The sequence below is a fragment of the Ictalurus punctatus genome, chromosome 21 (genome assembly GCF_001660625.3).
Source record: "Ictalurus punctatus breed USDA103 chromosome 21, Coco_2.0, whole genome shotgun sequence".
NCBI classification, from domain to species: Eukaryota; Metazoa; Chordata; class Actinopteri; order Siluriformes; family Ictaluridae; genus Ictalurus; species Ictalurus punctatus.
Window position 1 is genome coordinate 840,603 of NC_030436.2, and position 25,808 is coordinate 866,410.

At 37.7% G+C, this 25,808-nt stretch overlaps 1 protein-coding gene across 2 annotated transcripts; it reads left to right on the forward strand.

Moving 5' to 3' along the window:
• Nucleotides 1-24,851, forward strand: adnpa (activity-dependent neuroprotector homeobox a). Of its 2 annotated transcripts, none has more exons than XM_047149631.1 (4): nt 1-414; nt 925-1,037; nt 21,440-21,529; nt 21,683-24,851. In XM_047149631.1, the coding sequence occupies exons 2-4, from the start codon at nt 930-932 to the stop codon at nt 24,239-24,241; spliced, it is 2,757 nt and encodes a 918-aa protein (XP_047005587.1). In that variant the 5' UTR covers nt 1-414; nt 925-929; the 3' UTR covers nt 24,242-24,851. The 2 variants fall into 2 exon arrangements, with proteins under 2 accessions (XP_047005587.1, XP_017305885.1); XM_017450396.2 differs by lacking the exon at nt 1-414 and adding an exon at nt 16,512-16,577.
• Nucleotides 24,852-25,808: the final 957 nt, after the last annotated feature.

The following is a 25,808-nucleotide window of genomic DNA, read 5'->3' on the forward strand; positions in this document are numbered from 1 at the left end:
GTCACTTCCGCTAAATCGGTTCGCCATCTTGAACAGGCTTGGCTAGTGTATGAAATGGTCTAGACGGTTAAAAAAATAAATAAATAAATAAATAAAATAAAAATAAAAAAAACTGTTCGGTCTGCTATTTATTTTGATAGTATTGTTTATTTTTTTTACCTCTTAAACCCTAGTTGATGATAAACTTAGCAGAAGAAATCAATGGGCTTCTGAAGACAACCGCAAATTTAACTGATTATGGAAACCTATGGATCATCCCCCAAGATAAAGTTGAAAAGATCCCCCGGCACCAAAGCCGAAACGCTGGACAATTGCAGCATTTGTTTGTTTTTTCTCTAATCGCCTGGATGAATTCGTTCTGGAGCAAACGAAAAGTTCAAAGCAACAGTGGTTAAAAAAAAGAAGAAAAAAAAGGTAACTTGTCTTGATATTAGCCTGCTAACTACCTAACAAATGAGCACCAACAGTGTACAGCGAGCTAGCTAAACTTGCCGCAACGTTTGTCATTTGTTAGCTTGCTAATAACCTAAATAACGTTTAAATGATTAATTCGATGGCAATCTTCTCGAAACATGGCACGTTGTAAATAATCTGGTAATCAGTAATATTTTTGTTAGCCAGCTGATCCAAGGCCCACTACGGAATAACTGGCGGTTATTGTCTAACATTAGCTAGTTGGCGACAGGAATGTATTAGCTATATTGTTTCTAGTAGCTACTCTGTTATTCTCTGTATCCGATAAATGACTTTAATCTTACCAGTTATACTAGTTAGTGTAAAGAGCGGTACTATTACAGGTTTTAATTACGTTTTGAACTAGTGGCAGTATATGACTTTTATGTTATTCAGCCAGCGTATGTTGGTTGTTCTTGAATTCTGTCTTGAGTAGCTAAAGCTGTTATCTGTGCTTCTTCTTTGCTATAGGAGAAATGTTTCAGCTTCCGGTAAACAACCTTACACGACTGAGAAAAGCTAGGAAAAGGGTCAAGAGGCTGTTAAGTGATATTGGCTTGGACTACTGCAAGGAACATATAGAGGTTAGTAAATAATAACAATAAGGTTTCATGCAGTGTAGATTGAAACTTTCTGCTGAACACGAAATAAAATTAATACCCAAGACCTATCCTAAAATATTTACACTAGAGAATCCCAGCAGTTTGTTTTTTCTTTTACCATCATTCATGAATAAGATCACATGATACTTAAACTCCTTCATCCTTTTGAGGAGGTAGAACACGGTATTGGTAACTCTACACAGACTGGAAAGCGTTCTTAGAATCTGACAAAATGACCTCCTAAATTCTCACAGCTCCAGTATAGGACATTGTAACTTTGCTCTTACTTGAAAGTTCGTGTTGTGCAAGGTCCTTGTTTATTTATACACTTATTTATAATTTGTTCATTAAATCTTCAGCATCTAATTTTTGAAATGTGGCCAAATTAAATAAGCAATAAATTGCTGAATTGTGTTGTTGGGAGGATGCAAAGAGATGGGTTTTTAAACTGCCTGTGTAGAAGTATAGGCTGCTATCATTTATGCCAGTATATCATGCCATTATCTTCTGTCAACTATGCTGTCAGAGTTTTACTATATTTTTATATTTTAAGGGCTTATGTACTAAGAGTGTGGCATGCCCTATTGCATCTGTTATGAATACAAATACCTTTCTAATCAGTGTGCCAGTAAAATGAGATTCAGTGTGCAGTTCCCCATTAAGCTACATTATATGGCCAAAAGTATGTGGATACCTGACCATCATATACATGCAGTTTTAGATTTTCCAAAACTGTTGTTGCACACAATTGTCTAGAATGTTTTTGTATGCTGTTGCATTAAGATCTATGGGAATATGCAGGTTGGAACACACCAGTAAATTGTGTTTGTGTTTTGTTTTATTGGATATGTTGTGGTATATAACTGAAGAGCAATGTTTTAAATCTAGGTGTTGTATGAGGAAACCATTTTTGTTTACTGTCACATGATGTTCTGCAACCTTGTTATGTAATCAAATTAACGTTAAGTATATGTCGTGCCTTTATTTATGGAGAAAAAAAAAGTAATGTCAGACAATTGCACTGATGAACTGGAATGCTAACTGCACCATTTTTGCCTGACATCAGAGTCTTCACTGAGTAATGCTCTTGTAAACGGGCACAAATCCCAATAGCCACATTACAAGATGTTGTGGCAAGCCTTCCCAGAAGACTGGATGCTGTTATAGCAGCAAAGGGGGGAACAAGTCTATATTAATGCCCATGGTTTTCGAATGGGATGTTCAAGGACAGATTGGGGTGCGATGCTCAGGTGTCCACAAACCTTTAGCCATATAATACATGTACATACAATAAATAAAAAATATATACCTAAAAACATATAAATGTGCTGGACACAAGTAACGGTAATAATAATTAGAGATGCACCGATACTAAATTTCTCAAATTTATTATTGGAGCGTCTCTAATTATTATTATTATTATTATTATTATTATTATTACCGTTACTTGTGTACAGCACATTTATATGTTTTCTAGGTATTTATTTTAAATTTTATTGTTATTCAGAGTGATATTGGCCGATACGATAGTTTGGTTATTCTGCCTTTTATGCCTTCTTTTAAATTAATAATAATTAATTCCACAATTCTGAAGGAAATGCAAATAAAAACTTTATCTTCATTTCCACAAGATGTTTGACAGTAACTGGTCTCATAAACAGAAAACACATTACTCTGATTAACATCAACACATGAACTCAATTCTGAAGATTAAAGTAAGATTATTAACTTATTGAATGTTATTAATTCATATTAACATTGACTGAATTCTAAAAACCTCCTTTTAGTCTCACATTCACTCTCCACAAACAAAAGCATTTCTACTTCATCACTGCACATCAAACTGGTCATATATAATATCAACTTTTTTTTTGATAATATTAACTCATTAACATTAACTGGATATGAAACATACTACTCTACAAATATATTTTTTCTGTGCTTTGTGTGTGTGTGTGTACATATATATGTACACACACCCTTTTTTTTTTGTCAACTCATCTTCATTTAAAACTTTAAACCGTCTACTGGCAAAAAAAAAATATTGACTCTACCCCAAAACTCCTGCTTCAGTGCTGCCCACTACCGGTGTCAAAGCACTTATTCGTTAACATGCATGCCAAAAAAATATATGTACTGCTCCTGCTCTGCTGCAGCATGCGGTGTAAAATTGTAGCAGTGCAGAGCTTACAAACTGTAGTTTTGTCATCATTGTCAACTAATTCAAAGTAATTCCACACAAGAGACATCATCTTTACAAACAGCACAAATTCGATGTGTTTTCCCGCTCTCTCTTGATTGCCAGGATATTATTGGCCCTGATCATCGGATGTTTTTAAACTATTGGTTGATGGCCTTTAATAATAATAATGCCAATAACCAGAAATTGGCCAATACATCGGTGCTTCTCAATAATAATAATATATTAACAATTAAAGCCCTAGTTTCTTTGTTGTGGAAGATGCTGCACTCTTAAAACAAAGCACATTGTGTTATTTTTAACACACTTTTGTGTCTAGTTAAGGACAATATAATTTGTGTTGCTTTTAACACAGTGTGTTAATACATTTAACACATGCTGTATGTTAGTACATTTCCTCACAAAGATATTTTAAAAAATAACACAGCCAAATTTGTTTGTGTGCTAAAATACTCACAAAATACCCAAGCAATTGCATGAAATTTAGGTAACATTTATTAAATTAATTTAAATATTTGACAGATGTAAGACTTGGAGTTAATATGTCTTCTTACAAATCTCTCAGCCATCTTGGAAAACTAGTCCCACTTCCCTTCCATTTGAAAAGCTGTAAAAGAACAAAAGGAGTGTTGGTTAGTTATTAACTACAAAATATGAACAAATGCCTGTGGACCTCAACTGAGAAATTGTGTTACAGAATCACAAATTGTGAAATCACAAATTGCGCCGAGTGCACCTCTGGAGACTCAATGATTACATTTACATGGACAGCAGTAATCTAATTATTGACCTTACTCTGATTAAGATAATAATGTGATTAAGGTATTAAGTCGCTTTTAGAGTACTCCTTTCATGTTCCCGTTTTACATGTTCTAGAACATAATTAGATTAACAGCCCGCATCATTACGTCACCATGCCACGCCGTCCCTCCAGAATTTCACATTTCAACATATAGTTCATCTTCGTTTACCATATAAAAACCGTATACAGTTTTGGGTGTTTTTATTTAATTTTTTTTTTACGAACGCTTTAAGTGCAGTTAATTATTTGTCATGCTGTACGTGCTAATAGACAACTGCTTGAAGCCATGGGCTGCGTCCTAAACCGCGTACTTACATACTATATAATAGCCGAGATACACGTATTTTTCCCCACTACAGGCCTATAGTAGGCAAGTATGCGGTTCGGGACACAGCCGTGCTCTCTTGATCGCCGTAAAACATAAAACTGCCGTGTGTGATCGTGTCCTGTCGCACAATGCGGTGAAAACTCTCACACGACGTTCATAATGTGATTAAGGTGTTTAAATGTCTGTAATACACGTCCATAATGTGACTAAAACAGGAATACTCCACCTGTCTTAATTCGATTTGAGCTTAATTCGAGTATGACCTTAATTAGATTAAGGTAAGTAAAAATTGCTGTTTACATGGTAGTTTCTTAATCAAAGTATGGTCTTAATCAGGTTAAGAGTGGACTATTGTTGTCCATGTAAACGCAGCTATTGTCAGACAGTGTTTGATAACTAAAATACCCTCTCCCCTCTCTCTCTGAAGTGGTATCAACTTTGGTATCGAGTATCATGTACTTTTGGTGGTATCGGTACCGACTACTAGATTTTTGGTATCATAACATCCCTAGTGGAAAGTAGAGCTGCAACAACTAATCAGTAAAATCGTTAATGATTGATTATGCAAATTTTTTGTTAACGAATCTCATTATTGATTAGTTGGTTTAAAGTTCGTCCTCCGTCCTCCAATCGTCTGCTGTGGATCAAATCAAGCGCTTCCTACACTTACAGCCAATCACCATAGAGTGGCGCAGCAATGAAATCTTTTTGTAATGCCAAACCCGGAAATGGAGTTAGCGTTTTAGCCCTTGAGCTGCCAGTTTCGCTTCGTGTTCCAGTTCTTTGTGCGAGGAGAAATCATGACACTAGCACGATGCTAAATTGCACTACAGAGGTTGTCGGGGACATTAAACATCATCACGCTGAACAGGAAACAAATTTGCAGATAAACTCAAGGCTCTACAGTGCGACCATTTCACTCGCGTTTGTGACTGAAAAATGTTTAATAAATATTTATTTGCACCGGTGCGAGTGACCTGTTCGAGTTGTGTAATACAGTCGGAATAAAAACTACGGGAAGTCCAAAATGCATCTACACCATGCAACAGTTACTTTCACACTGCCTTTCATCTCCTCACTCAACCGAACTAGTGTGGAAATACTGCAGAGAAGCCATTATGATGAAAAGAGTAACACTGAACGTCTGCTTCAACTTCCCGATCTCACAAACCGCCATCTTTTATTGATCATGCAAAATGACCTGAACCTGCCACTATGACCTGCTCTTGTAGACACAGCGGCTTCAGGGCGGAGTAAATTAATAATAATGTTAACGCTACAAGGTGGGTTTAAATTCAAACTTCTTTATTAAATAATTCCTCACCAATCATAATCAAGAGTAGCAACTGTTCAGTCTGCAAACATACAGTACACTGCTGTTCTCCTTCTGCTGTTCTCCAACTACAGTGCATTTACTTCATTTAAACTCAGGGTTGCCAGAGATCACTAGAAAAGTCAACCCCAGTTTCCATGTTTTGATTTAATCACCCAAAACCACAATATTATCAGCAGACATGGCAACACTGTACTGGGGGAACAGATCTAAAAGGAAAAACTGATAAACAAAAATAAATCTATTAAAATGTAAAGACAGAAAATGTGCTTAGTTATAAATAAATCATTTAATATAGATGTTATAATAACTTCATAAAATATAAATAAAATGAGAACTGAAATAATGTTTAATATGGGTTGCATTTAATATCAATTTGACATTAAGCTTAGTTCGCTATTTCCATAGAAAGCTATTAGCCTTTTTGCTAATATGGATCATTTTTGTGTTAGTCTACTTTTAATTAGGACTCTTTATTGTCGAAGATATTTAAAAATAAATATTTTATGCTGTTTATTTATCAATTAACCAACAGTATTTCTTATTGCTATTATTTTAACTCAATTAACAGTGACCATGAGCAGAGAGCTTACATTGAACTGTTAAAGTTTAAACAAAAAAAGATCTGTATCTGGATCGGTATCGGCTGTAAAAATCCTGATCGGTGCATCCCTAATGAACACAATTAAACTAAAGCGCTTTGCATCTGACAGGTAAATGAACTCACCCAATCACATCCTATATGAGATTATTCAGATATATACACAATACACACAGAGCGGTTCGAGAACTGACTCCAGCCCAGAACCATGACAGTGGAAAATGTCTAATAGTGCAGATTTAAATACATTAAAGAGGAGCAGACTCAAAACACTGAACATTGATGTTTATTGCATTTGTTTACAAGGTGGAACAAGTTAACTGTTGTTGTTTTTTTGCATACAGTCTGTAAAATTAACTGAAAATACTACATTTAGTTTAGAAGGTAAATTAATGTGTCACTATGTTCCTAAAGTCTGTCGTAATTGACAAGCTCAAGTTCTCTCTTGCCTACTTGTGTGTTATATTGTGGCACATTAATGTGCCTTTAAAAAAAAACCTAAACTTCAACAGTGCTCCAAAATTTTTGACTGTGCTCCTAAAAGAAATTGTTACCGTAGAGCCCTGAAACTGGTTCTCACAATTTCCCCCAAAAAACGTGGATGAAGGACTGGCCTGCCACCATATCAGTGAATTTAAACTAACGCTTACATTCAGAGTATAAGGGGTGTGTGTGTGTGTGTGTGTGTGTGTGTGTTTGTGTTTAGGAGTGCACCTCCACTCATTGTCAGACAGTGTTTGATAACTAAAATACCCCCTCTCCCACCCCCACCCCCCTCTCTTTCCAGTATCAGCCAGAGGAGGATACCCTCCAGGAGAGTTTTTAATAAAATTTATTTTATTTTTATACCACACCGTGGTATCGACTTTGGTATCGAGTATCGTGTACTTTTTGTGGTATCAGTACCGACTACTAGATTTTTGGTATCGTAACATACCATGCGTGACATACATGTCTTTAGACATGTTGTTTTACGTGTGTTTACTTTTGATCATAGTGTTTTTATTAGACATTACAGATCTTACTTGCACTCCCACTCCGTATCACTGCACACGAGGAGCAACGCAGCCTCGTTACTAACACATCACTTCCGTTATAATAAACAACAGAATATACACTGCAAGCGTGCAAATGCACCATTTAATGACAATAAACTTAAATTAAACTAAACCTTTTAAGCAGCTTGCACCAGTTTCCCCTTCCCCTTACACACTGTGGAGCATTTTGGATATAAACATAATTTTGTCCTTAATATAAAATGCCCCCCTGCCTTCGAGGACTTTCTTCCTCAGTCACTTGACGATTACGCCTCCGTCTGATGGTAACTGAGGTCATGTTGGGAATAAAAGGTAACGTTGACATAAACAGTAAACTGAAGAAAGTCATTATCAGTGACTCTGGGTGTTTGCTAATGCTAGCGTGCATATGATTATGCGCCGTCGACTAGGAAGCGGCTTATTTACATTTATTCATTTAGCAGACGCTTTTATCCAAAGCGACTTACAAATGAGAAAATACATTCAATGCAATATATCAAGCAGAGAACAATAAAAGTAGTGCTACCATTCAAGATCCATTAATTGAGTTCCAGAAGAAGCAAAGTGTGCAGAGTAGATGTGTAAGTGCCAGAGTATTTGTTTTGTTTTATTTTTTTTATGGGTTGGTTAGGTGTTCACGGAAGAGGTGGGTCTTTATCTGTTTTTTGAAGATGGTGAGAGATTCTGCGATACGGATTGAGGTTGGAAGTTCAGTCCACCACTGAGGGACAGTTAGTTTGAATGTTCTTGGAAAGGACCTTGAGCCATGCTGAGTAGGTACTACTAAGCGTCAGCCATTATTTGATAACAGATTGCAAGAGGGAACGTAAACCTTCAGGAGAGAGTTGAGGTAGGAGGGTGCTGTTCCAGACCAGGTCTTGTAGGTGAGCATCAAGGCCTTGAATTTGATGCGGGCAGCTATAGGAAGCCAGTGGAGGGAGATGGAGAGGTGTGACATGGGTTCTCTTGGGCTGGTTGAAGACAAGACATGCTGCAGCATTCTGAATCATTTGAAGGTGTGTGATTGAGCTGGCTGGGAGGCCCGAGAGTAGTGAGTTGCAGTAGTCCAGTTTTGAGATAACAAGAGCCTGGACTGTGTAGCCTGTTCAGTGAGGTAGGGTCTGATTTTCTTGATGTTGTACAGGATGAACCTACAGGATTGTGCAGTTGTTGAGATGTGGTCCGTAAAGGTCAAGCTGTCATCGAGAATCACCCCAAGGTTCCTGGCCATCCTGGTTGGCTTGAGTGGTTGAGCTGAGCTGTACAGTGAGGTTGTGGTTGATTGAGGGACAGGCTGGGATGACGAGAAGCTCAGATTTTGCCAGGTTGAGTTTAAGGTGGTGTTTCCCTCATCCAGTCCGAGATGTCGGACAGGCAAGCAGAGATTTGTGCAGAGACTGATGGATCATCAGGTTGGAAGGACAAATAGAGCTGGGTGTCATCAGCATAGCAATGATATGAGAAGCCATGAGACTCAATCACCTGCCCCAGAGATGTAGTGTAGATAGAAAAGAGGAGTGGACCCAGAACATGCTTATACTTAAATAAAGTATAAAAAAATAAAAAAAAAAAATAAGCTAGTGTTCTGTTTGAGATGATATTACCTTTCTAAAATTCATACACTAGACAGTAGAGTGTAAGTGTACAGTACTTCATTTGGGACACAACTTTAGTAATTGTTCTCTGAAGCGTGTTTTTGGAACAGAAGTAACTTAGTGAGTAAACGCGCCACATGCAGACCAACTAATCGATAATGAGATTCGTTGACAACGTTTTTCATAATCAATTATTATTGATTATTTGTTGTAGCTCTACTCCACGTCTTAATTCGATTTGTGTTTACTTCGAGTATGACTTTAGTCAGATTAAGGTAATCAATAATCAATGTTTACATGGTAGTTTTTTAATCAGAGTATTGTTTTAATCAGGATATCGGATTATTGTTGTCCATGTAAATGTACTGCATGGGAGCTCAAGTAAGAGTAGCAGAAAGCATAAGGTGCAGTGAAAGGGAGATTTTATTATTAATATCGGGCTGTAGTTTAATTACCAGTGCTTTTTTGTGCATCCATGAAAATGAATGCATAAAGATTTATATCAGACCTGCAAACTCACGAGAAGTGAAAAGGGTGATATGTTTACAAATTAAATCCCTGTAGGGGGATTCTCCTCCAGAAGAATTTTTTTGTGACTTTAACATGCAAACGAAGCATTTTGGTGCACTCTGACAAGAAAATAAAGGAAAAAGACATTTGTTTAAAGTAAGAAACAACAACAAAAATACCCAAAACAAACGCATTTATTGACACCACTTCATTTGAACTTTTTAGCATACCAGCCACAACTTGCTGGTCAAAAAGTTTTTCTTCATTCTTTTGGCCTGCACAAGTCTTTCAAGTGCCTGTTTTTGCTGCTTAGCAATGTGCCTCTTTCTTGCAACATTTTTTTCCTCTTTGGCTTCAAGCCTTTTCTCTGCAGCACTTGTAGATGGCTGGCAGTCAAACTCCATCCTCCTCACTCGGACACTCAGCAACTTCTTTTGTCTCTAGTCCTTGTCTCTTGTTCCTGCTGAATTGATGTACAGTCTTCTGTCTATTGCCCTGACACACTTGACTTACTTACTAACCGACAAAGTAACTTGATCTGGCATGTTAACGTTACTGTAGCAACTACTTACCTAAGGTTAAGTTAGTCAGGAAACGTACCTCAGAATTGTTGTAATACCGCAAAAAGTTTAAATGGAAAATAAGATGATGCCGTTATCTTGATTCTGATTAGCCAAAAGACTCGAGGTGTCGCACCAAAAATGTTTTATTGGGAAAAAGATAGCAACAGCTCGAGAGAGATCGGTGGTCTTATTCCAGTGTAAGCATGGGCCTGTATGAGATTTTGACAGTATGATAACTTTAAGCAAAAAAATCACGATTTCACGGTATCCCAGTATTGTGATTACAGCTCTAAAATGTGTTGTTTTTAAATGTCTTGGTGAAAAACTAATTTGTTCCCCTTGAACACCATATATTTTTATTTGTAAGCAACACATATAGAATATTTGAAACTGTAGTAAACATGTATGGCAGTTTAAAAAATTATAAAACATCAAATAATGATATAAAATCGATTATTGTTGTTTCAGTGTCGATGCACATATACGCACACATTGTGTGTGTGTTCCGTTAGCCACCGACTGTCTGCACCTGTTAACCTGTATTAAAGGGTCATGAAACCTCCCTCTTTCAGCTCAAGTCTACCTCTCAAGGTTTTTCAATAATGCAGCTTAAAGGGGCGTGGATGGCTGTGTGAAGAAGGGAGTGGGCGTGGCAGGGAAGGGCAGGAGAGGAAGAGGGGGGCGAGCTTTCAGAACACTCACAATAAAGATGGATAGTGACAAAAAGTCCTCTTGAATCCCCAGGGCTAAATGGAGACACAATAGACAGCAGTGTAGGTCCTCTGCAATATCTGTTTTAATCATTAGCCCCTGGCATGACTATGGAGGAAAAGATAAAATAAAACCGGAGGAAGTGCAGATTGGAGAAGTGTCGGAATGGTAGCTAATAGGCTCGAGCTTTTCATGAATAAAAGAGGGAATGCGCTTCCCTTAAACGTGGACTCTCGTATAGTTTTGCATGTGATGGCCTGCGGAGCTTTAAGCGGGTTAATTAGCTCAAAAGCTCAAAGTCTGTTATGGTTAAAAATAAGACACACACCTCATTTGAAGGGATAGAAAAGTCCTCGGGACTGAGTACCGCATCATTGTGTAGAGGCAAACTACTTTCATGAGCAAGTCTGAAGTTCACCTTTCTCCAAATATCATAGCTCTCCTGAGAAAACACACTCGAACTCTTACACCACTGAAACAAACACCTGAAACCCATTTGAACGCCTCTCATCTACTACATCTGTAGAAAAGCACCACGTGCTGTCATGAATAATTAAGAGACAGCATCTTCTCATAGGATAAGAACAAGCAGGCTCATGAATAATTATAAGACACCGACACGTCATCGAAGTACTATAGTACATTGTAGAGTGACAGGACGAGATTTTAAACCAGGAAGTTGAAAATAGCCGAAAAAGCTCAAAATTAACCAGTTTTCTCCTACAATTAAAATTAACAGATGCTAAGATTGTCTTTTATGATGTGCGATACGAACACCTCTGTTAAAATCTCAGAAAATGTAGTTTAGTGTTTCATGACGCCTTAACATTTGCAGAATACATGAAGAAACATGGTCCTTACCGATCCTCATAACAGCTGTAATGCTAGGTTAACTTTCAAAAAGGCTATAGGAAGGTCTAATATTATCACGAACTGTATGTTAAAGTAATATTATCAACTCAAGTGAACGTCTTGGTTAGAATCATTCAGTCCTACTGTGATTGGTGACTGCATCCAGCAAGCTAACCTTATCTCGGAGCGTCAGATAAGATCCAGACCCAGAGAATTATAGAATATCCTCAGTTCATATTTCAGAGCCAACATAAATTAGGGATGTCACGAGAACCAATACTTCGGTATCAAGTCGGTACCAACATTCTTAAAACATGACGGTACTTGTTTTTCTGCAGTAGCGTTGGTAATGGAGGTACTGGGATTGCAATTCTTCCGGAACTGAAGGGGGAAGCAAATATGCATAAGTGTTTGTTGGCCCACAAGTAGTAAAGAAGAAGAATGCACACGGGGAAAAACTACAGAAATGGCGACAGGTTTAGTTCTGCCCCGACTCGTTGAGAGGAAAGATGATATGGAATATGGAAATACTTTGCATTCGAGGCGGATGACAACAAACATACAATTGATGCTGTGAAGCCGGTGTGTAACCGATGCTATCGTTCATTTCAAACAAAGCGAGGAAACGCCTGGAATGTGGCGAAGCACCTGAAACACAGGCCCTGTATTACGTTTGTTTGAGTCAGCTGCATTGTAGCTGTGAAACCAGCTAACGTTATGCTCCATGTAATGTTAGCGATAGCCAGTTATTTGTTAACGCATAGCAATGTTATAAACTACCTCCGAATGGACCACCATGCATCGCCATTCAGCCCTGGTCCTGTGAGCTAAATGTAGCCTAATGTCACTAATAATTATTCAAATGCTCATGCTTTTAATAAATCTTTTTATCCTGCCACATATCAGTTAATTTAAACTAATGCTTGCATTCAGAGGTGTGTATGTGTGTGTGTGTGTGTGTGTGTGTGTGCGTGCATGCGCGCGTTTAGGAGTGCACCTTAACACTTATTAGTCATTGTCAAACAGTGTTTGATAACTAAAATCTCTCTCTCTTTCTTTTTGCCGGTATCAGCCAGAGGATAATGTCCTCCAGGAGAGTTTTTAATTTAATTTTTTTTTTTTTTTTTTAAAACCACACCGTGGTATCGACTTTGATATTAAGTATTGTGTACTTTTGGTGGTATCGGTACCGACTACTAGATTTTTGGTATTGTGACAGCCATATTCAGTAACAAAGGGAATTCTTGTTGCACTCATATATTTAACAAAGATAATTTTTGGTTGGATTAACCTGTTATGTTTACAGTTTTTTATCGATAAGAGTAGAGTATTTCTGTGAATTTCTATTAGCAAAAGATCGAAAGGTTAAACAATGACAATTCTTTACAGCCTTCTTTTCTCGTATTTACCAAGGGTGCCAATAGTAGTGGAGGTGTGTGTGTCTATATATATATATATATATATATACACACACACACACACACACACACAGTGGGGGAAATAAGGAAATTTTAAATTTAAAAGTATTGGACTATATTTTTTTTCAGTTAATATATTTATAATAAGGCTATTCACATGACATTTTCACGAGACATCAGTATTAACTCAAGAAATCTAAAGAAGTCCATAAATAAAGTTATTATTGTACCTGCCATTACGAGATGCCATAGGCAAATCAAGTCAAATATATTTTTAAAGCACATATAAAGTCAACAGCAGTTGATCCGAAGTGCTGTACAAAAAAATTAAAATTTAACATTACAACACAAAGATAAAAATAAGTTTTAAGAGAAGATTTAAAAATAGCTTAAGATGGAGTGGACCACACATGAAAAGGGAGACTTTTAAAATTTTGGGACTAACCACAGAAAAGGCTTGATCACCCTTTGTCTTAGTACGACAACGGGTGACAGATAAACTAAGTTGATTACATGATCTCCATGCTCTAGTAGGAGAGTAAAGGTGAAGAAGGTCAATGATGTACTGTGGAGCAGAAGTCGAAAGAACTTCGTATACATAAATTATTACATTTCTAAACTTGATTGGAAGCCAGTGAGGAAATGGCAGAATAGGGGAAATATGATCCCTCTTTTGGGTCTCTGTTAAAATCTTGCTACTGCGTTTTGCACAAGCTGCAGACAGGATAAGGAGGATTGAGGAAGGCCAACATGCAAAGAATGACAGTAGTCCAACCGTGATGTAACGAGCATGAATCACAGTTTCTAAATCTTTTCTAGAGTGAAACTGTTTTAACTTTGCAATACATCTTGGATGAAAGAAGCTTCCCTTAACAACAGCACTGATTTGTTTATCAAAGTGTAAGTTTGAGTCAAAAATAACTCAAAAATAGCAAGATTTTTGACAGAGAGAGGACCTTACTGGGCCTCAAGAGCAGAAGAAACATACGTTTACATGGACAACAATAATCCAATATTAATCCGATTAAGACAATACTGTGATTAAGAAACTAGCATGTAAACAGCGATTATTGATTACCTTAATCTGATTGAAGACATACTCGAAGTAAACACAAATCGAAATTAAGACGTGGAGTATTCCTGTTTTAATTGCATTATCGACATGCATTGCAGACATGTAAACAACTTAATCACACTAACGTGTGGGAGTTTTCACGGCATTTTGCAACAGGACACATACACATACAGCAGTGGTAAACTGTTTTACGGCAAACTAGAGAGCACGGCTGCGTCCCAAACGGCATACTTACCTACTACAGTGAGGGGGAAAAAGTATTTGATCCCCTGCTGATTTTATACGTTTGCCCACTGACAAAGAAATGATCCGTCTATAACTTTAATGGTAGATTTATTTGAACAGTGAGAGACAGAATAACAACAAAAAAAATCCAGAAAAACGCATGTCAAAAATGTTATGAACTGATTTGCATTTTAATGAGGGAAATAAATATTTGACCCCTCTACAAAACATGACTTAGTACTTGGTTTAAAAACCCTTGTTGGCAATCACAGAGGTCAGACGTTTCTTGTAGTTGGCCACCAGGTTTGCACACATCTCAGGAGGGATTTTGTCCCACTCCTCTTTCCAGATCTTCTCAAAATCATTAAGGTTTCGAGGCTGACATTTGGCAACTCGAACCTTCAGCTGCCTCCACAGATTTTCTATGGGATTAAGGTCTGGAGACTGGCTAGGCCACTCCAGGACCTTAATGTGCTTCTTCTTGAGCCACTCCTTTGTTGCCTTGGCTGTGTGTTTTGGGTCATTGTCATGCTGGAATACCCATCCACGACTCATTTTCAATGCCCTGTCTGAGGGAAGGAGGTTTTCACCCAAGATTTGACTGTACATGGCCCCGTCCATCGTCCCTTTGATGCGGTGAAGTTGTCCTGTCCCCTTAGCAGACACCCCCAAAGCATAATGTTTCCACCTCCATGTTTGACGGTGCGGATGGTGTTCCAGGGGTCATAGGCAGCATTCCTCCTCCTCCAAACACGGCGAGTTGAGTTGATGCCAAAGAGCTCCATTTTGGTCTCATCTGACCACAACACTTTCACCCAGTTGTCCTCTGAATCATTCAGATGTTCATTGGCAAACTTCAGACGGGCATGTATATGTGCTTTCTTGAGCAGCGGACCTTGCGCGCGCTGCAGGATTTCAGTCCTTCACGGCGCAAATTTTATTTGGATAGCGCTTTTTACAATGGACATTGTCTCAAAGCAGCTTTACATAAACATATAAACACAGGATACAGATTTTAAATGTGCAAATTTATCCCAATTGAGCAAGCCGTTGGCAACAGTGGCAAGGAGAAACTCCCTAAGATGTTAAGGGGAAGAAACCTTGAGAGGAACCAGACTCAGAAGGGAACCCGTCCTCATCCGGGTAACAACAGATAGTGTAAAAGTAAAGGAAAGTTCATTATGGATTTATATGCAGTCTGTTTGGCCTTAGAAGCAACCGTACTCCCAGCTATCTGGAATTGGAGTAGATGAGCGCTCCAATCAGAGGCAGGGCATCGGAACGGATCAGGCAGGTCCGGAGAGCAGAAAGGATCAGGATCTCTAGTATCTCCATAAAATCGTGTGTGGCTCAATAGAAGGAGAGAGGAAGAGAAGAGATTGTTAGGACAGTGCTTAGCGTAACAGAAAGTCTAGTCAGAGTAGGCTTGAATAAAAAAATAAGTTTTAAGCCTAGACTTAAACTCTGAGACTGTGTCTGAATCCTGAACACTAATTGGGAGACTGTTCTATAACTGTGGGGCTTTGTAAGTGAAAGCTCTTCAGTATTCGAGGTACCGTCAAATAGCCTGCACCTTTTGATCTAAGTAGGCGTGGCGGATCATAGAAAACCAGAAGGTCTGCCGACGCCTTTCTTCCAACCCCATCTGCAATCTGAAGCGTTCTCGCTCTAGTTCAACCTCTCTGCGCTGGTGTTCCTCCTCTTCCAAGGAGGCAAAGAGCTCAAAGTAATACCTTTGTTGGTCAGTCATGCTATTTAGCATAGATGTCACCTCGGTGATGATGCTGGAACGTCGGGTTGGTCATTTTTCAACTAATTATATTAATTACCATTGATTGATATTTTAGGTATCATGAATTAACAGCATCCCTCCCTCCCTCCCTCGTTGCTTCATATTACAAACTAACGTTACCATATAAATAGAGTGGGTTTGTAAATGTTGACATTAACCAAGATTATATGTTTCCAAAATTATCTATTTATTAGTTCATGTTAATGAGTGTGGCAAACTAATGTTAATAAATGCAACCATTGGGAATAATTCTATGAATCATGATTCGTCAATACTAAATCCCATAGTGTTGATAGAAGCCTTTAGGTAGGGATGCAAAATGATACCCTTATGTTCCTCTTCTTTTTGCATGTCCACTCTTCCACCTCGACAACATATGTCGCACAATCAGTTCCACCCAAAATTTTATCCAAGTCTTCGTAGAAGGGACAGGAATCCTAATTTTCAGCGGATTCTCCACTTCCATTCATTTTGTCACAGGTACTCATGTATTTAACTACTGTTGTAGTTTTTTTACTTTTACATTGTAGCACTGTTCTGTTATAGCCTCTTTCCTTAATTTTTTGAGCAAAGAAACAGGTTTATGTTCTTATGTGTTGAGGATGGTTGACGTTTAATCCAATCCTCTTTCTAAATTTCAAGAAGTGCACAGCTCTCCTCCTGAGACCACACAACCCCAATCCAGTTTGGGTGAGTCTGTGCACATGATAGCCTCAGATTCTTCTGGCCTTCTTCTGTTGTAGCTCATTCACCTGAAGGTGTGATGTGAATTCTGAGATGCTTTTCTGCTCACCACAGTTGTAAAGTGTGATTATTTGAGTTACTATAAACTTCCTGTCAACTCTGACCAGCCTGGTCATTCTACTCTGATCTCTCTCATCAACAAAATGTTTCAACCTGCAGACCCTCCACTCTCAGGATGTGGTTCCCCCGTACCATTCTGTGTAAACTCTAGAGGCTGTAACTTGTGTGTGAAAATCCCAGGATATCATCAGTTTTTGAAATAATCCAGCCCATCTGGCACCAGCAATCATGCCAAAGTTAGTCACAGAAATCATATTTTTCCCCCAGTCTGATGTTGGATGTGAACATATTAACTGAAGCTCTTGACCTCTATCTGCATGATTGTATGCATTGTACTGCTGCCACATGATTGACTGATTGGATTGGATTGCATACATGAGTAGGTGTACAGGTGTTCCGGTTAAAGTGGATGGTGGGTGTATGCGAGTCAAAACAAATTCTGCTCTGACAAATTCCTATTCTTTCATTGTTTAATAGTCATTTCTTGCTTTTAGCCCTGTGAGCCTTTCCTTTTTAATGGAGTCACTATGAAGTATATGCACTTGTAGGTGACAGGCATTCATGAACATTTTAATACGTTTCCAAAACTTTGGCGAATGAGGAGGAACTTTTTAGTTTGGTTTGGCTGACGCAAACATTCAACACAACTTTACTAACAGATTGATAAATGAGGCCTTTTGTACAAATCACCTTGATTCCTTTTCATTTTTATTTCACGATTGACATATTACAAAACTGTTTTTCTCTGGAAAAGCTAGAAATATTTTTTTATAAATACAAAAATTATTTTCAAAAGAACCAAAACATTCCAATGTATATTGTGCAAAAAACCAAATCTTTCACTGAAATTAATGGAAGTAAATAAACAAATAAATAAATAAAATGAGGAAATGAACACAAATTGCCCTTTAGCATTCAAACATCTTGTGTTTATTACATATTAAAGCTTAATAAAGCTTAAATATAATGTTGAAAGAATTTGAATCAGTTGGAATCAGAATTGGCTAATGTACAGTTGAGCCCAAAAGTTTACATACCCCTTGCAGAATCTGCTAAATCTTGAAACTGTTAACAAAATTAGACGGACCATAAAAACCCCATGTTTTTTTTTATTATTATTATTATTTAGATTTCACATAACATATGTTTACATATTGTCCACAAGACAAGATAATGGCTGAATTTATAAAAACAATTACCCCGTTCAAAAGTTTACATACCCTTGATTCATAGTGTGTGTCGTTACCTGGATGCTAAATGACTGTTTTATTTTGTGATGGTTGTTCGAGTCCCCTGTTTGTGCTGAGCAGTTAAACTGCCCGCTGTTCTTTTAATCATCCAGTTCAAAAGTGTACATCCACCTGGATCTTAATGTATCATGTTACCTTCTTGAGCATCAGTGAATGTTTGCACCTTACGTAATAGTCGTGTACGAGTCCCTCAGTCGTCCTCTGTGTGAAAAGATGGATCTCAACATCATATAGCCGCTGTTGGAAAGGGGTCAAATATACAGAATATGCTGGAAAAGTAAAGAATGTGCAGGACCTGGAGGATTTTTCTGAAGAACAGTGGGCAGTTTAACTGCACCAGGACAAACAAGGGACTCATGAACAACTATCACAAAACATAAAAACAGTCGTGGATCATCAGGTCCACATGTGTGAATCAAGAATGTGTGAATGGGGTAATTTTTATAAATTCAGCTATTATCTTGTGGACTACATGTAAACATCTGTTATCTGAAATAACTTATTCAGGACAGGACTAAATAAAAAAAACATGGGATTTTTATGATCCCTCTTATTTTGTTAAAAGTATTAAGATTTTGCCTATTCTGCAAGGGGTATGTAAACTTTCGACCACAACTGTTTACCAATGAGCTACAAATTAAAAGTAATACAGCTGGTCTTTTTAAGTATGCAGATGACATGGTCCTTGTGCAACTTTATTCAAAGAGTCAATTATTGAGTGAACAAACATACTTAAAAAAACATGATGGTCCTTGAAGATTGGTGTAAATTGAGTGTTTTGCAAATCAACATAAGGACAAAAAAAAAAGAGTTGATTTTAATGTAAAAATCTTGTGAATACCATGTGTATTGGTTGCGTTTCAGTGAGAATGTAGACAATATTTTTAGATCAGCAACTCAAAGGTTGTTCTTATGCAGAAATTGAAGTATTTCAATGTTAGTCAATCTGTTTTGGAAATGGTATATAAAAGCCATGTTGAGAGTATTTCAGTGTTTAAAATTACAGCCTGGTATGGAAATCTGCGAGTGAGGAATAAGAACAAGTTGCACTGGATACTGAGAATGGCAGGAAAAATAACAGGAGGCCAGCAAACATAGCTTGATAAACTGTATTAACTGGCAGTACATTGAAGAGCAACAAGGGTTATATTGGATTCCACACACCCACTTTATTCTGGATTTGTAATTCTTCTGGAATAAGGTATGAGGTTCCCAAAATTCTTTAAAATGTTTACAAACACAAAAAAGGAAGGGTACGCATCTTTTGTGAGAATGATTACTTTTATTTGGTGGTTGTTTTTTAATTTGTTGTATGATTGTGTCCTAATTGTAGATGTGTATAACTTTTGTGTTTTATGGGAAGCCAAAGGAAAATTTCCACATTGGTACATAATTAAGTTCAATCAATCAATTGCATTGTTTCAGTTAGCTAGCACTAGCTAGCTAAACTAGGGGTGTTTGAAAGGGGTGTTTATAGTGTTTTGATATTTTCACTGTATGATAATCTAAAAATGTCACTGTTCATCACAGCACCACAGAATTAATAATTTTTTTTTTAATTATAAAAAACAGGATTGTGGTGAAAATGAAAGGCCATGTTTATTATTAAATCTTTGTGCAAAGGTCTCTTTGCAAATCACTGTATGTAAAACTGAAGCAAAAAAATTTAACTGCCTTAATTGTTTTTTTTTCTGCAGGGATATGATTTCTGGACATGTCTGTTAAGTAATGTTGCTGGAAGGTGTTTGGTAATTCTGTTGGTTTAGTATGGGATAAGCCATCTTTGTATAAATCACAGATATGGGTGTCAGTTTAATACAGTATTTAACCTTTAAGTGCTTGCTCTAGGGTGAATGGTTGCACATGTTTTGCTAAACCATGGATATTGGTCTTTGTTTTCAATTTGATTGTTTGAAATTTAGCAAATCAGGGTTTGAAATGCTCTAGAAATGAGTCAGTACAAACCCCTGACCTTTGTCATTGCATGATAGATTTACTAATAGAGGTCAGTAATATTCTATTGTATTTAGTGACTTTTTAAATAAAGCTTATTTACGAGTTCTGTGGTAGTATTAGTTGATTAATGTGCTGAAAATAGATATTTTTAAAATAAATATTTTTTGGTATTTAGTATATGTGAAATAATCAAATCAATAGATTATATGATGATAAAAATAATCATTAACAACAACCCTACAATGTACATACCACACGCACTGTTCATGACTTGTGCAACAATGCTGCAGAGGTCAGTTATACCTGCTTTTCAAATACTAACATTGTTCATGAGTTGCAGGGAGATGACTATGTGAATATGAATATGTGATCTGTCACACGCTCACAGTTCCCTTCAGGCAGAAGGTTATAAATAAATTCTAGTTAGAGATAAATGTGTTTCAAATGTGAGATCTTTAATATAGCAAACAGGTTTTACATTTGTACTGTTTTCTTTTTGTTGTTGTTTTTGGTTTTGGAAACCATATTGTGTGGGGCTTTAAAATGCACCTCCAAAACTAGGGATGTCCCAATCAAGTTTTTTTTTTACTCCTGATCTAATTTAATATTTCATATCTGCTAATACAGAGAGTCATGATCAAGTCCAATACTTGAATTTTCCTATTTCTAGGTGCACACTTCAAATACATTAAAACTATTAAAATCAATCCAAGGTATATGCTTGACAACTAAATAGCTCAGCAATGCATTTAAAAAAAAAAAAAAAAAAAAAAAAAGCCTGAATTCAAGCTGTTCCTTAGATTTTTTTTTTTTAATGTAATTTTATTATTTATTTTTTACCAAATTAATCAAAACGAAGAAAATATATTTATATGGCTCTTATCAATTAATCAGCACCTCTTTTTAAGTATATCTTCTGTGTGTTTCTTGGCCAAGCTTTTGTTGTTATCGTTGTCAAGCGTGTGGGTAGTTGTGTGTGCCACAGCCTTGCCAGTAGTCTGCATGTTTTGCATTATATCTCATATTTATGGCTCTGGATTTCACAATTATGGTGGTTTGTTTTGCACTTTACACAAATATCTGCACTTGCATCAGTCTTTGCCTCCATTACCTGACTGTGCTGCTTCTGTGTAGACTCTGCCTGAATTACCTGTATGAGCTCACTGTATTTCGTTGAGTGTTTAGTTCCCCTTATAAATTCAACTGATGTAAAACTCAAAAGTGTCACTGATAAAATATGAATGCATAATTTGGGACCATAAGATTATTATAAACATTGCTTCTGGAGTGTTCTGACAATTTAATTTTGTTTTTAATTCTTCTCCTCTTTAGGATTACAAAGAGTTTGGTCCTGATGAGTTCTATATGAAACATGTTTACCTTGATGTATGTGTGTGGGATCCATCCTGGACGAAGTCACAGGTAAGACAATTTAACTTTTCATTAATTTTCATTAATTTAATAGGTTTCGTCCAGAAGGTTTAATTGCATTGCTCAGTAGCTTTGAACCCTTTTACTGTAAAAAATAAATAAATATATATAATATATTTTTATCTCTCTATTTATGTGTTATAGGACTACAGAACGAAGCAATTTTGCTGCTCAGATTGTCCCTTTGCTTCCAAATACTTCTCAGCGTACAAGAATCACTTTCGCAATGTTCACAGAGATGACTTTGAGAACCGCATCCTGCTCAACTGCTCCTATTGCATGTACAGTGGAAACAAACGAACTCTGGAGACTCATGTTAGGCTCTTCCACATGCCTTATAACATTGTCCGACAGGGAATTGCCAATCCACTTGGAGCCATGGTGGGTGGTAAGCATAGTATACAGATGGAAAAGCATATGCTGACTGACAGAAAAGAGCTGGCGGTTTACTACTGCAAGAAATGCAACTATCGGGACAGATTATACAATGTAGTGCGCAGGCACATTTATAGGGAACACTTCCAGCATGTGACTACACCTTATGTAGTCAAAAACTCAGAGAAGCAAGAAAACGGTGATGAAGCCATAATCAGTAGTCATGGGATTCAGTGTAAGAGCTGCCTCTTTGTCCCTCGTTCCTATGAGGCGCTGGTTCAACATGTTATTGAGTTCCATGAACGTATTGGCTATCAAGTAACTGCCCTGATTGGCCACACCAATGTTATAGTGGCTCGTTCTCAGGCCAGCATTATTCAGTTGGGTGCGCCAGTCATACCTGGAATACCGCCACATATGGTGCAGCCAGTTAATTGCTTTAACATGCCCAAAGTAATGAGGGTGCCTGTTGGCAACCATTTCAAGCAGGGTGTCACAGGAAGCCCTGGCCACCCACTGTGCATTACACTGCCTGACAAAGCTCTGTTGTCCAGCACAGCTTCACAGTCATATATAGGAAAACCCCTTTCATCAGTGCATGCTGCTACTGCCACTTTGACCTCATTAGAGGCCAAGAAAGGTTCAGTTAATGCACCAAACACCTCGCAAACACAGAAGTGGAAGATTTGCACAATATGCAATGAACTCTTCCCTGAGAGTGCATATGCCATTCACATTGAAAAGGAACATCAGGCCGAAAGGGTGCAGGCTATGGCTAAGTATATTCTGAAGATCCACAATTTCACAAGCAAGTGTCTGTATTGTAACCGTTACCTGCCAAGTGACACTCTGCTAAACCACATGCTAATACATGGACTGACATGCCCACAGTGCCAGGCCACATTTTATGAGGTTGAGAAGATGGTAGTGCACAAGAGGCAGATGCATCCAAATGAACCAGGGGAACTTCCTATTGATTCTCCATTGACATTTGATCTGACGCTTCAACAAGGCAGTCCAAAGAATGTGCAGCTTATAGTGACCACCCATAACATGAAGAAAGTACCCAAGTCATCATCCACAACTGTGCAACCACTAAACAGTGTTGGATCCAGGTCTACAATAATTGTAGCAAAGGGGACAAAAAGATCCAGTGAATCACTAATGATGAACACATCCAAAAATGTAGTAACCCAGAACACAGAAATGGGCAAGACCTTGTGTCCACTCTGCTTCACCATTATAAAGGGTCCCATTTCTGATGCGCTCACACAGCATCTACAAGACCGGCACCAGGTGCTTCAGACTCTCCATCCAGTTGAGAAAAAGCTCACCTACAAGTGTATCCATTGCTTGGGTGTGTACACAAATAACATGACGGCTTCCACAATCACGCTTCATCTTGTACACTGCCGAGGGGTTGGACAAGCTCCGAATGTTCACACCAAGAAGTGCATTTCAGCTCTTAAGCGAGAACTGGTCGCCTCAGATACATTGAACCCTAAGAAGAAAAAATTGATCACTCAAAGCAGGTACCATCACACAATATTTGTGGACAAGCCTGCAGAGCCTGTTCTCATCTTGGACCCCAGAGGTCATGCAAATGAGTCTTATGATGCACGTAAGGATTTCCTGACCACCTATTTCAACCAGCAGCCGTATCCATCCCAACAAGAGGTTGAAAAACTCGCTGCAAACCTGTGGCTGTGGAAGTCTGATGTCTTAAGTCACTTTGCCAAAAAAAGACAGTCATGTGAATGGGACTTTATGACTCGTAAACCAATAGTTTTACTAGGCTTTAACATGCAAGCAGTGAACCAACTCAAACATGAAATGAACTTTGACAGTGAGTGGTTGTTCACAGTTAGTGATGAGAAGAAAAGTGGAATTTCAAGAACTACAAAAAAGAGACTGAGGGCTTTTGATTTCTCTACTGACAAGAACACCAGCACACATGTGGAAGAGGCTTTAAACCCTGGACAATGCATTCAAAGCAACTGTGCCTTCAAGACAAGCCCTGGGCATTCAGAAACCCTTGCTATTGACCTTCATAGAGAATCAGAGCAAAAGGAAGTGTCATTTCCTTCAGTGGTTCAAACTTGGACGAAAGAGACAGTGCTGCAGGAAAGGTTCCTGTATAAGAGAGGTGGGAGGGTGTCAAGTACAGATTTTACCAAGGGAGGATCAAAGAGTCTAGATGGACGTGTGTCTGGTTCCAGAACTGAAGATGCAACATGGTCAGGAGGCATGTCCCCAAATGAGAGCCATTATAGACCAGCTGGATGCTTTGAAGAGAAAGGGAAAGAAATGGGTTTGCTGGGCAGATGATCCGAGTTTTGGTCCAAGTCTCCCAACTCCTAAGGCAAACTTCCTTCGGTCTTGTATTATCCCCTGAACCTTAAATTGTGACTAACAAAACTGAAATGATTTTTTAAAACAATGGTACAAGCTTACTGAAAGAACACATTTTACTTTCAACATTCCTGTTGTGTACAAACAGGGATAAAAATTATCATATTTCTTCATCCATATGTCCTCTTATGATTTTTACTGCCTTGTGTACTTACTCATCTAGTTGATTTAATTGTTGCAAAGTGTAGAAAGTCTGTTTCTCTCTGTTTAAAAATAAAATTAACATTGCAATTTACTATTTAGTGCTTGGAGATGATATTTTTATTGTCCTAAACAAAGGTCAGTGGATTTCATTTGAATATTTATGAACATTTCCATTGACCAAATTCATGACATTTCAGTAGATCCTGTAGCTTTAACGATTTCTTGCATCATGCCATATATTTAACATTTTTGATAATGTTGTAAACAAGGGTTATTTTCAGTTCAGTGTGAAAATGTTTTTTATAATGCCAGAATATTCATTTGATAAGCAGAGCCAGTGTGTGTTTTTTTTCTGGATTAGAATAAAGGAAACTTGGTTTCATGAGTGTTAATTTAATTATATTTTCAATGTGCTCTTAAACAAATACTCTTTTAAATATTAGTCATGTATAATGCCAACATTCTTGAACTTTTCCTTGAACTTTGTAGCGTTATTACCGGGAGTTGATATGGACTTAATTGTGACACACAGGTAAATTAAACAAGCAGCTGGTTGCATAGGCAACTCTCCTTGATAGAACCACCTTTGGCTGCAATTACAGCTGCAGGTCTTCCTGGAAATGTTGCATCAGCTTCTCACATCTGAATCATAATATTTTTCTCCATTGTTTTTGGATAAAATGCTCATTATGTCAGATTGGATGGAGAAAGTTTGTGACCAGTCTTGCCACAGAATCTCAGTCATATTGAGATCTGGGCTTTGGGCCATTTTAACACATTCAGGTTCTTGCTTTTAAACCATTTATGTGTAGCTTTGCCAGTAAGCGGCAGGTAATTGTTCTGTTGGAAGGTGAACCTCTGCTCCGGTTTTTCAGGATAGCCCTGTATTTCTCCATCTGGGGATTAATAAAGTATTATCTTATCTTATTTGGCTCCATCCATCCTGCATTCTTCCATATGTGAATCTCTCCAGCTCCTTCAGAGTTACCATTGATCTCTTAGTTGCTCTTCTGATAAATAACTAGTAACTGATATTTAGTGGATGGCCTCTTCCGTGCCAAATTCTTTAAATTTTTTAATAGAGGATTTATGCTGCATGGGATGTTCTATTTTTGGGATACATTTTATGACCCTGACTGAAACTTTCCCAGAATTTTGTCCTGGACTTGTTTTGATAGTAGGATTTCTCTCTAACAGCCAATGGGGCCATTCAGAAACAGGTGAATTTTATTATGATCATGTCCAAGTGGCATGGAAATAAACACCTAGTTCATCTGATCACCATAAAATATGAAATCTAGCAAGTAAAGAATTTGCTGATGAAACTATTATGATGGGC